This window comes from Chionomys nivalis, chromosome 1 (assembly GCF_950005125.1).
Source record: "Chionomys nivalis chromosome 1, mChiNiv1.1, whole genome shotgun sequence".
Taxonomy (NCBI): Eukaryota; Metazoa; Chordata; class Mammalia; order Rodentia; family Cricetidae; genus Chionomys; species Chionomys nivalis.
In genome coordinates this window covers 173,227,986-173,242,745 of record NC_080086.1, presented here as the reverse complement: position 1 = coordinate 173,242,745, position 14,760 = coordinate 173,227,986, and the positions used below count along the sequence as shown (strand labels likewise).

The following is a 14,760-nucleotide window of genomic DNA, read 5'->3' as shown; positions in this document are numbered from 1 at the left end:
GCTGTGAGGAACACGTCAGTAAGCAGCATTCCTCCATGGTTTTCCCTTCCGCTGCTCCTGCTCTGGCTCCCCTCAGTAATGGACTGTAATCTGTCAGACGGAATAAATCCTCCCCTACCCAAGTTGCTTTTGGTCATGGTTTTATCGCAGCAATTGAAACGCCAAGACTATAAAACCAAGAGAATGGGTTTCTTCCACAGAGCAGCACACTTACAACCCTAAGACAAGACTCAATATAATACTTTGGGAACCCCATGGCGTTCTCTGTGCTTACAAGTTTCTTCGTCAGTAAAAAACGGATTCATGAAAATAGCCTGTCAGGAAAAAGGTGTTGTACTTGGGGGGGGGGGGGGAACAAAAAACCAAACCAAACAAACAAACAAACAAACAAAACATCTAATGTGGTGTTTGGCAGGGCCCCCAATTCAATGATTCCTTCACCGCCCATGGTCTTCCCAAAGCAATAGATTAGGATGGCGATTTGTTCCTTCCACTTCGCTTTAGCCTTTGTCAAACCAGATCTGCCTATCTAATTCAGGAGAGGGTAGTACTCACAGCCTTCAACTCTCCGTTACCTTGAGCAATTAGGGTGCAGGTTTTTTATCTTTCTTAATTTAAATATTTATTGTTTGTATGTGTGGGAATAGGGGGGACACCGCGGAGTACTTGTGGAGGTCAGAGGACAACTTTCAGCAATCCCACCATGTGGGGACTCGGGGATCGAACTCAAGACCTTAGGCTTAGATTAGAACTAAGTGTTTTTACCCACTGAGCCTTCTCGCCCGCCCAGAGATTGCTCTAGAGAGGGGAAAGAAAGAGCAGTGGGTGAGGGTAGGTGCTTGCTACTTATTCGCACCACGAGAAAGGTGCTTGCATAGCTGGGGACAGATGACAAGGAGCAGCACCTCGAGGGCGGCAAGGATTTCAGTGACATCCCTCCCCGCAACTCCCTTTCTCCCGGCTTCCAGAAAGGATAAGTTAGTGGTGTGGTGGCTCAGGCTATTCCAAAGGGCCAAGCCCTTCTCTGCGACAAAGCGGGATGTGAGAGGCGTGCAGCAGCCAGGATTGGGGGTCCCGGTCTGTGGAACCGTAGACTGCAGTGGAACTGGGGCGAAGACTAGGGCTGGCAGGGAAAGGCCGCTACGTGGGACCCGACAGCGCTGAAAGGAGCAGGCAGCGCGGAGCTAAGCCACTCGAGCTCAGGATCCAGAATTCGAGAGGCGGAGCCAGGAGCCAACCTCCTGCAAAGTGCAGTAAAAAAGCCTGGCGTGTGAGGGGGAAATATTCCTTGAAAGAGCCCCAACCTCGGCCTGGCTGATCAGCCAATCGCAACACAGGGCGGGGCCGCAGGGAGTAGTTACAGCCAATAGAAGCGTAGGGGGCGGGGCCTGGGTTCGGGCGCGCGCTGTGGCTGGGTCGCCCCGGGCAGAGACCGCGGAGCTGCTTTAGGGAGGCGAGCGGCTGGAGGGAACCAACCGGCCCAGCATGGACGACCCCGCGGCGCCCGGGCCCGCCGGCTCACCCGCTAATGACAACGGCAACAACGGCAACGGCGGCAAAGGGAAACTGGGTGCGCCCAAGGGCCGGGAAGCGTTCCGCAGCCAGCGGCGGGAGTCGGAGGTGAGGAACCCGGAGATGTCCCCGGGCGGGAAGCGGCGGATGAGGTGTCGCGGCCCACAGCCCGGTCCCTTCCCGCTGCGGGTCGCCGGCTTTCCAGCCCTGTTGCCTGCAGTTTCCCTAACCCGCGCGAAGAGCGTAACAGATACTTTGCAGATACTTGATAGCTGTCGCCGGGTGATTTTCGGACCCCGATTTGCTGATGGGGAACCAGCGCGCAGAGGTGCTAGGACTGTCCGGAGGGGTGGGAGCCCCAGCCGGGATGGGCAGGCGAGCAGCGCGTCTCCCGCTCCAGACTGCAGCAACTGGCTCTGGACTGGACCAGACCGGCCTGAAGCACCTGCTTGCCCTCGCTATCCTCTGATCTCGGGGTGATGGAGGTGCCTGAGGGAGCGCTTTCCGCGGAGGTCTCGCCCCTGTCTAGGAGGGTTAAGAGAGACGTGGTTCAAGCTGGGGTAGAACCAGAGCGGCGGCATTTGGGTGCAGCGGTCCCAGGTGCAGCTAAGGGGGTTGGCTATTTGGATATTTTCCTCCTCTAAATTAAACAACAACAAAAAAAATCTAACCAGAACAATGAAAGGACTGAATTATTATCACCCCCCCCCCCACACACACACACATACACACACACCCTTATTCCATCTATTAGCCAAGAGCAAAACTGCATTGGCGGGGGCAGAGGGAGACAACTCACGGGGAGGAAATGTCGCTTGCGGGACTGTGGAGGTCATTTGGTTTAGCCCTTATTTTATGTGATTTCATCTTAGTTTAGCTATTTGAGACAGCTCAGGGCAAAGCCATTGACAACAGAGTTTCATTTCCCCTGGCTGGGCTTGAACTCACTGTGTTAGCTGAGGAGAGCCTTGAACTCCTCCTTGATCTTCTTGTTTCTATTTCCCAAATTCTGGGATTACAGTATGTGCCACCAAAGTGAGCCCAACCCTTTCATTTTAGTATGCAAAAGACACAGGGCTGGAGGATATGGCACAGTGATGGAGTGTTTGCCTAGCTAGCATGTTCAAGGTGCTAAATTTGATCCTTAGCACCATAAAAGAGGCCGGGAAGTGGGGGGCGGGGGAGTCATTTAGGGAGTAAAAGAGATAAAGCCAACCTTCCTGATATCAGACACCTAGCAAAGGGAGTGGCCAAGACCACCAAGTTCAGAGTCCGTCAGGCCAGTTTTTTTTTTATTTCAGTGCTACTATTTATTTTCTTTGTGGCGAATTACCTAACCTATTGGAGCTCCAGTTTCTTCTTCTCTAAAATGGGGTTAACGCTATAAATAATTGAACATAAAGTGCTTATCACAGTTCACATAATTAATTGGTCAGTACTTATAACTCATCATTGTCATTAACTGGCAGAGGGAGTCCTATAAATCAAGTCCATGATGCTTTGTCTGAATAATACATCACAGTTTCCAATGTGATTTATTTGTCTGTTTGCTTATTTGTTGTAAAGAGGGCTCACAAAACTAAGCATGTTTACTACCACTGAACTCCCCCCCACCTCCTGTTTTCTTTCTTTTTTTTTTTTTTTTTGGTTTTTCGAGACAGGGTTTCTCTGTGGCTTTGGAGCCTGTCCTGGAACTAGCTTTTGTAGACCAGGCTGGTCTCGAACTCTCAGAGATCTGCCTGCCTCTGCCTCCCGAATGCTGGGATTAAAGGCGTGCGCCACCACAGCCCGGCCACCTCCTGTTTTCTTAAAGGTAAGAGTGGGGGGGTGGAGAATTGCCCCTAGAGTCACCACCTTGCACAGCCAAGGTTTCCTTGCTATTTTCTTTTAGAAGAACCATGTACCACCTTCCCCAAGAAAGACATTGGTTGTTTCTGTTTTGCCCCCACCCATTGGAGGAAAAGATGGCTCGTGGTTTCAGAGGTCTTTCATGGTGGGGAGGGCATGGTGAAGGAGAGCTGTTCACGTTGTGGCTGCACAAAGTAGAGGAAGTTCTTGATCAGATATTTGCAGGAGATAACAATGAAGTTATTAGGTGCTAATGACACATCAGTGAGCTAGCATTCTAGGAAGGGTGGGGAGACAGGCAATATGCAAATAAGGTGGCTGCAGAGTGTTCTGTTGGATCTCCCTTCTGAAGTAATGACCCTCACCTCTCACAGCTTCCAGCAGGAAAAGGCTCTCCTAGTACTTTGCTTCTGCCAGTGAGTTCAGTGTCGATACCCCAGACTTTTCCTGGCACTGCTGTTTACTGCTGTATTTCTGCAGCTGCATTCTTCATGCTTGGAAGTGAACAACTGTAGTCATCATCTCTGTCGGGGCTCATTGCCTCCAAAAAGCCATGCTGCAAAAACGACCTTTTTTTTTTCTTCCTTCCAGTGCATAGGATATTCTTGTCAGCCGGTCCCCTACCATCTTTGCGGTGCCCAGATCTGCTTTTCATTCCTCTTTACTTTCCAGCAGAGGGCAGTTCTTAGGGAAGATAGTTTTCTTTTCTAGGGCTTCTGAAAAAAAAAATTGCTAGAAGAGAATCACAATTGACACAGATCAAGAGAGCTATATATGCTAAGAGCCTTTCTTGTACTTAACTAATCCTTACAATAACCCTCCGAAGAGAGTCTTATTATTGTCCTCATTTTATGGATGAGAAAACTGAGCATTTTCCAGCTGATGCCAATGGAATGTCCTCCATGTGAATTCAGTTCTGACACTAATTACCCGGGGTCAGTGCATGCACAAGATTGCCCCTACTTGAGAGGCCAACCGCAAGTGAGGTTCCTAGATTTCTTCTTGGCAAACTGAAAACTCAGGCTAACATTACTTACCTCTTTCAAGTTGGATTGATGGTTTGCTAATGACTGAACTCAGGAATGTATATACTTAAGAATCCTATTTTTAAGCCGGGTAGCTGGGTGGTGGTGGCGCACGCCTTTAATCCCAGCACTTGGGAAGCAGAGGCAGGCGGATCTCTGTGAGTTCGAGACCAGCCTGGTCTACAAGAGCTAGTTCCAGGACAGGCTCCAAAACCACAGAGAAACCCTGTCTCGAAAAACCAAAAAAAAAAAAAAAAAAAAAAAGAATCCGATTTTTAAATAAAAGATACAAATCAGGCCGGGCGGTGGTGGCGCACGCCTTTAATCCCAGCACTCGGGAGGCAGAGGCAGGCGGATCTCTGTGAGTTCGAGACCAGCCTGGTCTACAAGAGCTAGTTCCAGGACAGGCTCCAAAACCACAGAGAAACCCTGTCTCAAAAAAACAAAAACAAAAACAAAAAACAAAAAACAAAAAAAAAAGATACAAATCACAAACAACTAAATAGAAGAGATTCATAAGACACGATATGGGCTTGGGTTGGTTAGGAGATTCTATGCCCTCTCTAAGGGTCACCACCCTCTTAATACAGCCATTTTTTTTTTCATCAGCACCAAACTGCAAGTCATTGTGTCAGGGATTCTGTCACACACACACACACACCCTCTCTTCCTGTGCAGCTGGAAATGTACATGTGTGTGCACATGTGTGAAGGCCAGGGGGACATCTCAGGTGTCATTCCTGGGCCATTCACCTCGGTTTTTTGAGACAGTCTTTCACTGGTGAGGAGCTAGTCCCAAGTTGGCCAGGATGGTTGCCCAGCACTGGGATTACAAACACGTACTCATGGGTTCTGAGAACTGCCCGCACCTCAGGCTTACATAACAAGACCTTAACTGACTGGGTTTTCATATGGAACGTGATGGGGTCAATAAACCCTTGGCCTTGCAACTGAGCTCAATCTGTGGTCCACATACCACCATCAGAAGAGCACTGATTATTAGCTTCAAAGCATGCTTTTTTTTTTTTCTGGTAGAGCCAATCCTTACTTAGAACTATGTAAAGGTCCCCCATGAGTTATCAGTAACATTAATTCTGGTATAGTTAATGGGATCCTGAGTAACATACAACACGATCAGAATGTTCTAAGGATTTTTAGGAACACTGCTAGGAACCAAGGGCAAAGACCAAATATTTATTTAATATTATACTGAGGTACAGAGAAGTAAACTTGGCCATGATTACATAATATGTGACAGAAGCAAGATTAAGATGGTATTTATTTTTGCTTCGTTGATTTTTGAGACAGGATCTCACTATGTAGCTCTGGCAGACCTGGAATTCACTATGTAGACCGGCTGACCTCAAATGCACAAAGATCCTCCTGTCTCTACATCCTGAGTACTAGGATTAAAGACTTGTGCAATCGGGTCTAGCAGAACCCAGAATTTCAAAATTTCACATAGGGCCTAACACAGTGACTCATACCAGAAATCCCACGCTTGGAAGGCTGAGGCAGAAGGATTGTCCTTTGAGTTCAGGCGGTCTGAAGTACATAGTGAGTTCTGGGGCATCCTGGCCTGTAGAACTAGACCCTGTCTCGAAAATAAAATATCTAGGGATGTAGCAGATTTGGTAAGGTGCTTGCTTGGTATGTACAAAGTCCTGCATTTAATCCCAGCAACTCATACACCAGGTGGTGGCACATGTCTGCAATCCCAGCATTGTCTAAATAAACAGAGTTTATATAAAAGTATACTAAAAGGAATCTGAAGAGGTTAGAAAGTGAGAGTATTAAAATATTTTAAAGTGGATTATACATACAACATCATAGGAAATTTAGTATTTGATGCAACTTGGAAGGATGCTACCTTATTTATACTAACTGGATAATTAGTTGTTGAATGTTAGAGCTCAAAACCTTTTTCTTTTCCTTTTCCCTTTTTCTTTTCCTATTTTCTTTAAGTATATGAGAAACCTTTGGCATGGGACACATTTAGTGGACTAATAACAGAACTTGGGCCAGAATTCAGTTCTCATCTTTTGGTTTTTGCTTATCTTTTTTCTTAGACATGACCTAGATGTTCCTCTTGTCCCTGTTTCATGTAGATTAGAAATAGGCTTAGATCGTTGCTTTCTTTTTGCTTTTAGTTGGTTATGGTTTTGTGATGAAAAGTTCCATGCAGTCCAGACTGGCCTCAAACTCCCCATGCAGCTGAGTGCTGGGCCTGCAGGCGTGTGCCACCATACTCTGTTTCCAGGAGTATTGCAGATCAAATGTGGGGCTTGATGCATGCTAGCTAAACATCATCCCCAGCCCAGGCTGACCTTAAGCGTGAACCCTCCCGCCTCTGCCTCCAGAATGGAACATCCTATGCATATGTTATCATGCCTTGCCTCAGATGGCAGCTTTTATCCCAGTTTGCAGTCCTGTCCTTTACCTAGACTTGCTGATACTAGAGAGCAATCCCAGCCCTTCCCTGCACTGGGCCTCAGATTTTGGTTTGAAAGGAGAGGTTGACTCTCAAATGAAAGGGCCAATTAGGGCTTTCTAGATGCCTCTCTGATCTGACCTTGGCCTCCAAGAGGGAAAAGGGTAGAAATAGGGTATATTCTTTCTTTGACAACCCCTTTCCCCATTAATGAGAACTTTCTCTACTATAGGGCTCTGTGGACTGCCCTACTCTGGAGTTTGAATATGGAGATGCAGATGGGCATGCAGCAGAGCTGTCAGGTATGAATAGACGATCAGGAGTGAATGGAAAGGTGGTGGGGAAGGGAGCGGGCAGCTAAGCTTCCAACAGCGTCTCTGCTCTTAGCCAGAGCTACTGAACAAGGGCTGTTATCGCTATATCCTTCCCGCAACCAATAACGAATATCCCTTTACACTGCATTCCCCTTGATGAGAGTACTCTTCATTTGCTCAGTCTCATCCTCTTTCCTAGTCATTATTTTTCTTTTATTTAATTTTTTTTTATTTTATGTGCATCAGTGGTTTTCCTACATGTATGTCTATGTGAGGAATTACAGACAGTTGTGAGCTGCCATGTGAGTGCTGGGAATTGAACCTGGGTCCTCTGGAAAAGCAGTCAGTGCTCTTAACCACTTGAGCCATCTCTCTGGCCTCTGGCCTTTTTGCTGCACTCTCAAATATCAAATCAGTTCTCTCTGTTTCCATTATTCACCTCTCTCGTCCTATAATCCATGTATTTGTGTGCCTATTTTCTCTGCCACCCTTTCTTTATCCCATTCTCTCTCTCCTTTGTCTACCTTCATTTTCCTTCCTTTCCCCAACACTTGTCCTTAGTAACATTCCAGCCACAGCTGAAGGAGGTTATAGATAATTGGCTGGACATCACCTGCATCAGTCACAGTCAAGCTCTGCCATAGATATCTGTGAGCTGGGGTTGAGTGGTCCCATTCCTTTTTCAATTCCGGGCTGCTTCTCCCTGTAGAATTTTAGCTAGGGCAAGCGTGATCTCTGCACATTAAGGGCCTCCATGTTACACGTGCTGTGAATGCTAGCTATTAATAAATGAGCTTTGGGTGGAGATGGCGTGAAAGTTAAATATTCTGTCACATGGAAATGACACTTTGAGACATGCTTTTTCAGACAAAAAGACAAACATTTTTGCAGAAGTTCTGGTGAATAAGCCCAGGGAATAAATTTTGCAATGAGTGACAGAAATAGCTAGGTTTAATAATGAACAAAGGATTAGAATCTAGAATGTGAACACGTGTAGAGAAAGAGAGATAAACAAAGAGATGACTAACCTGAAAAAGAAGTAGACAAAGAATATAAACTCGCAGAAAAGAAAATCAGAAAGTCAGTAAATATTTAAAGGGCCGTGCATGAGGCCACAGCACCACAGAAGAAAGTGTGTGTGTGTGTGTGTATGTGTGTGTATCTGAAAAGATGTTCAAGTTTATTAGTTAATGAAGGAAGTGAATTTTTAAAAAACAGGGTATTATTTCACAATCATCAGACTATAAGATTTGAAGACGGGCAAGATGACCCAGCAGGTAAGGCCACTTGCCACCAAGCCTCATGACCTGAGTTTCACCCTCAGCCCCACATGGTGGTGGAAGAAGAGAACCGACACCCACGCTATTGTCTGACTTGTATGTGTGCAGTATGGCACGCATATGCCCATACACATGCACACAGAGTTAGTGACGGACTAGTAAGCACGTTTCTCCACTGCGTATGTGTAGCAGTGTGAAGGTGCAGAGTATAAAACTGGAAAGCAATTAGGTCATATCTAATAAAATTGAAGATGTGCACATATTATGACCCAGTAACTTTATCTCTAGATGTATTATCTAAAGAACTTTATCCTTGAACACAAAAAAGCATTTATTTCAGCCTTGTTTTTAATTACGAAAAGTTAAGAACAACCTAAAAGCCCCATCTGCAAGGGAATAGATAAACTAGCGTGTAATCATAGTCTGCATATAACCATTAATATAAGTGATTTGTATCAACATATTTCAGTATGAATAAATACTCAACAAAGTTGAGGCAAAGAAGCAATGGCAAAAAGAATTTATACAATTTATGATAATGTTAAGATTAAAAATAGAACAGTATGACAGATATATTGTTTAAATTTAGATTCATTTTCCTTGATGTGTATGAATGTTTTGCCTGCATGCATGTATATGTGTACTATGTGTGTGGTCTGAATGTGGGGATAAGCATAGTTGTGAGCTAACATATGGGTGCTGGGAATTGAACCTGGTCCTCTGCAGGAGTTACAAGTGCTGTTAACTGCTAGGCACCTCTCCAGCCCTGGTATATTGTTTATGGACATTCATATGTAGAACAAATCTAAAAGTGAGCATGTGAGGAATGAATGCCAAATTCATGGTAGCAGTTATTTCCTGAGGAAGGAATAAGGCTGGAGAGTGGTCTGAGCACATATGACAAATGTTACATTTGTTTAATCTGAGTAGAAGATTCATGACTATCTTAAATGTATTTTAATTATTGTATATGAAATTTCATTATCTGACATTTAAAAAAATAAGGACAAAGTTCAGCACTGTTTACATTCCTGACTAGGCTTTCCTGATTTTTCTGATCTAAATAAATGCATACACATATACTCACATTTCCATTAACAAATTAATGATTGCCATATTTAAGATTTAAAGTTGAGATTTGTTTCTGGCTGTCCCCAGATTCTGAGACACAAGACTTATGAGTTTTAACTTCCAAGTAGTTCTCAATCTTTTAACTACTTGGCTGGAATGTACGTAGATTTCTATGACTTCATGATATAGGTGGAATAGGTTTTGAAATAATGTTTGATTTAAAATCATTTGTGAAATGAGGGTGCAGAGTGAATGTTTTGGTGCTGGAGGGGCAGGGAACATTGTTACCTTGTTTTATAGTCAGAGGCTGCAAGATTTTCCTGAACATGAAATCTTTTGGCAACCTTAGGTGCTCACATGATTTGACACATCATCTTCCCAGGTAGCCATATGTAGGAACCTAAATTTCTGTGCCTTTCAAGGAAACTCAATATAGGGAAAGCAAACTGGCTTCCAACCAGCATGTGGGTTTTTGTTTGTTTGTTTTGTTTTGTTTTTTTCTAGCACTTGTCCTGGCTTCCTAAACAGCACAGATCTTTCCTCTAAGATCCCGAGTTGTGTTGCCCTTCTCTTCCCTAAAGATGGTATAGCTTTAACCTGGGTTGACAGAACTAAGTAGATTGCAGCCCTAAGAAACAGAAATGATGACATTAACCCCCTTGTACTCCAGCCCTTACCAAATGTCGAAGACTGTCTTCCTTCTCTGTTGCCAGCCATCTGGCAGGAGGACAGGTTTGATAGTTTAATCACCCAGGGACACACATGCTATTTTTAGCTGTTCTGAAAGGGAGGAACTGGCTCTAGATTGAATTGGACACAAGAATGTGTTGGACCCTTCAGCTCCGTCGAGTGAGCCTCTCTACTCTAGATTCTTCGTGGGGGTTTCTAAATGTGACTCTGTTTTGTCTTCCTGCTACAGAATTATACAGCTACACAGAGAACCTGGAGTTTACCACAAACAGGAGGTGCTTTGAAGAGGATTTCAGAACTCAAGGTGCTGCTACATCCCTAGTCACAGAAGCATGCTATTCCATCCATGATGTCCCAGTCTGACCCAGTGAAAGGCTCAACCAAAGTTTGATTCTTCATCCCCTTCACAACCACACACCCTTCATTTCTTGCATATAGAACACAGACTTCCTTACACAGAGAAGGCGAAACCTAGAAAAGTAGAGGGGGCTCAGCAAGGCTGAACTAATACCCTGCAGCCCGATGGAATTGTGTGCCTGACCTAGTCCTTGACGTGTAGCTTTTGTCTCTCACTCCACTCCCTGCCAGTAGTAGTGTTATGTGCCCTCGTCGTGATCCCTTCAGATCTGTTTCCTTACTTTCTCAGTGGCAGTTTAATTTTTAATTCAACAAATGTGCAGTGTGTGAGTATGTGTTGTGTCAGAGATGCAGGAGGCTGAGCTGGGAGTCATTTGCAGCGTCTACAAATAAGGTGCATAGTCTGATAGCAGGCAGAGAGTGCGTAGCACACAAGTAGCCAAGGCCCGGAGGAGAATTTGAAATATCACGGTAAAGCAAAAGAGTGTTTAGGGCATAGGTGTGGAAGGGTCCTCTTTTACTGGGCCTGTAGGATGACTAGGCGCTGGGTATGGATGGAGACAGAGGGACTCCTTGAGGAAAGGCTGAGAGCAGAATTTACTGTGTGGACAAAAGTGGGAATGGTGACAATGTGGGGACAGAGTAGGCTCAGATTAGGACATTTTGGGTCCTTTTCCTATATATCCCTTATGTTTTCCTAGTTAAATAAGGAAAGCTTGGGGTAGGAACGTAGCTTACTGGTAGAGCTTGCCTAGTGTGTGAAAGGCCCCGGGTTCAATCCTCAATGTCACCAAAAACAAAAAAACAAAACAAAACAAAAAAAAAAGAATCCAAAACTTTTTAAATAAGAAAAGGTTTTGAAGAAAAGAATCTTTTGGGAACTGGGAACAGAGGTGGGTGTATTATCAGGGCCCTCTCCAGGAAGAAGTGATAGTAACCAACATCAGCTGTGTATGGCTTTCTATCCCTAGTGCAAGATGCTAAGGAATGGCTGGAGTTGGAAGAAGATGCCCAAAAGACCTATGTGATGGGACTTCTGGACCGACTGGAGGTGGTCAGCAGGGAACAACGGCTTAAGGTAGCCCGGGCTGTTCTCTATCTAGCCCAAGGTACGTGTTTATTTTTGCTGATTTGATAGGGGTGGAAACTAGGGAGGGCAGTGGATAAAGCAGACCTTACCAGGAAAGCAAGGTGCCTTACAACACAGTCACAAGTCTTGCCATGTTAGGAGTAGATCAAGAGGTAGCATTGGATACTGTTCTGGATCTCTTGGGAAGAACCACGCACATCAGGTTCTTCCTTCCTATTTTCTCTTTAAAAACAGGGTTTCACTTTGTAGCTCTGGCTAGTCTCGAACTCACAGAGATTCATCTGCCTCTCCCTCACAAATGCTAGGATTAAAGATGTGTGCTACCATGCCTGGCCCTCTTTTCTTTCTTTTCCTCTGAGAACGATTGTGAACCCTTGACCCTCCTGCCTCTACCTCCTAAGTTAGGACTACAGACATAAGCCATCAGACCCGGTACCTGTCAGAACTTCTTGTGTGAATTTCCCCCCCGTCTAACCTGGGCGCTAAGTGTGTTTGAAGATTGGCAAAAGAGTCCCCACGTAGGGAGAGCTGATGATGTGCCACCAGCAGAGTTAACACAGATACTGCTTTCACCAGCTGTGCCCTGGCACCAGCACTGAGATTTCTCATTGGCGTTTTGAAGATTCAGGCCAACGCAGCAGCAGGAGGGGATGCTGGGAGTAATTTGGAGATAACCAGAACTAAATGAGATGAATTGGGGAAAGCTTCCCAGAAGAAACCTGTTAGCCAGGTGTTGGAAGGAGCACTGAATATAAGTCTTGCTAGAGTAATGAGAATAAGCTCTAAGATCATGCATGTGAGGATTTCTGGCAAACCAACAGATTGGGAATTAAACTGTAAGAAAACAAACAGAAAAGAACAATAAACGGGAAGAAAAGACTAGGAAAGGGGAGACTGCAGTAAATAAGGTGGTACTTCTGAATCGCTCAGGTCTGATGCTCTGACCAACTTCCAGCTGCTAATACAAAGATCCTTTTGCGTAAGGGCTTTGTCTGCAACCCACAATGGCCAGTCAGGAAGCGGGAAGAATTAATATACTCAGTTCTCATAAAAATGACTAACAAGATTGAGAAGATAATCTTGATTATCTCACTCTTGGGAGAGATAACTCTGAGTTGTGTATTTTGTATTGTTTCCAGAAAGTCCCCTGCGACTGAACTCTTTGAGTTGCCTTCCTTCCCTCCCTATTCCCCCCGTTTCTCTTCTGAAGATCCATTCCCAAACAGACTATACATATACGCTTGAATCCTTACTTCTTGAATCTTGAAGCCTACTTCTCGGTGGGTGATTTACAACTCACTTACCTGGGAGACTACCTCTTTCTCCACTGGCTCACACATCTAAGGAAGTTCTCATGGGCCCTGCCCAATCTCTATAAGCCTCATTAGTCTGTAAAGTATTAAGAAAAATTTAAATCATGTGGCAGGATAGAAAGAACTGGGGTAGCTGCCCCTCCCAATCACAGCAACTGTCTGGTCCTCTAGGTACTTTCGGGGAATGTGACTCGGAGGTGGACGTGCTACACTGGTCCAGATACAACTGCTTCCTGCTCTATCAGATGGGGACCTTCTCGGCCTTCCTGGAGCTCCTCCACATAGAAATCGAGTGAGAAGCTTTAGGGGAGGGCGGGCAGAAACTGAGTCCACTCACATCTCCCCTCTACACTCACTGGCAGTTTCCCCTGCCAACTTCCTTTCCGGATTGTTCTTCTCCCTGAGCCACAATCCTGGGCTTCACAGGCCTAGCCTGGTTTGATTACTTTTTTAATCTAAGCAACTTTTCAGCTGAGCCCAACTCTGGAATTAATAAAGGAAACTTTTTCCATCATAAGCACAGCACACAGGAACAGACCAGTTTCTGTCAGTGTGCCTAAGTCTTTCCCTCGTGAGCTGTAACTGTCGATGCGGCTTTATCTGCTGCCACTGCACTGGACGTTCTTTCTCTTGTGCCTGTTATCCTGGAGTTTTAGATGCATTGAAGTCTGCTTATTATTTATCAGAGACTGCTTGGTATCTGTTTTGTGTTCAGCCCAGGGGTAAGCATTGTGGGAAATCACAAGAGAAATTGATATCACAGACCCTATCTTTTTTCCTTGTCTTCACCATAGCTGAGGATTTACTGAGGTGCAAGGGATTGCTATGTGTTCCTATTTTCTTGTGGATGCCTAACCAGGGAATGGCGGGGGTTTGTGTGGCGAGTGAGTGAGAGCACAAGGAGGAAAGGAGCCTTATGGGTTCCTGTTCTTTCCTTCCTCTCCGCGGCAGCAACAGCCAGGCCTCTAGTAGTGCCCTTCGGAAACCAGCTGTCTCCATTGCTGACAGCACTGAGCTCAGGTGAGTGAGGACAGAGGGGTGATTAGCACGGGTCACCCTTTTTCCAAATCCTGGATGAGTGAGAAGTTACCTTTTAACTAACCTGCTCTGATCAGACGCGCACTGATGTCAGCCTTGATGTCTGTAACTCTAACTGCCTTGGGAATCTCCTATGATCCTTTGTGACTCCAGGGTGCTGCTGAGTGTCATGTACCTGATGGTGGAAAATATCCGCCTGGAGCGAGAAATAGACCCCCGTGGGTGGAGGACAGCCCGAGAGACTTTCCGAACTGAACTAAGTAAGAAGTGGCTCCTGAGGAGGGTGGGTATAGAGTACTGAGGGCGGACGGGAAGCCCAGCAGGAGAAAGCAGTTCTATTTTGTTCTTTTTTTTTTTAAATTAGCATATTTTCCTTTTTAAGACACATATATTTTATGGGACATGAGGGCTGGGTGTGATTGCACCCCTGTGTGTCTTAGTTCCCCTGGTTAGAATGAGGATAATCGTTTCTCTCCCATTTTATCATGAAGCCCATATTGGGGGGAAAAATTGAATTGCCGTAAAACTGAACTTTGTTCTAATGTAAGTTGAAGTGGTCATCTGAGAGGGATAGGATGTGAAAGCATTTAAAAAATATATTTATTAATGTAAATAAGAAAAGAATGAAGTGTGATCCACGAAATACCTTGATTCCTTTAACTAGAAAGCCACATCATTACTGTTACTCCCTGTTTGGTATGACCCTGAAAGCATTGCCTTAGTAACTTCTGGGGTGGGGGCACACTATTTTACCACAATAGCCTCAGTCCAGTCTTCTGAGGGAATTCCCTC

At 45.2% G+C, this 14,760-nt stretch overlaps 1 protein-coding gene across 1 annotated transcript in view; it reads left to right on the top strand.

The window, feature by feature from the left end:
* Positions 1–1,441: 1,441 nt before the first annotated feature.
* Strip2 (striatin interacting protein 2) overlaps positions 1,442–14,760 on the top strand; it is a 43,203-nt gene continuing 29,884 nt past the window's right edge. The window contains exons 1-7 of the mRNA XM_057784469.1: positions 1,442–1,620; positions 7,048–7,117; positions 10,400–10,474; positions 11,499–11,636; positions 13,102–13,222; positions 13,882–13,950; positions 14,122–14,228. Coding sequence (XP_057640452.1) covers positions 1,486–1,620; positions 7,048–7,117; positions 10,400–10,474; positions 11,499–11,636; positions 13,102–13,222; positions 13,882–13,950; positions 14,122–14,228 — 715 coding nt within the window. The 5' untranslated portion in view covers positions 1,442–1,485. The remainder of the gene's footprint in view (positions 1,621–7,047; positions 7,118–10,399; positions 10,475–11,498; positions 11,637–13,101; positions 13,223–13,881; positions 13,951–14,121; positions 14,229–14,760) is intronic.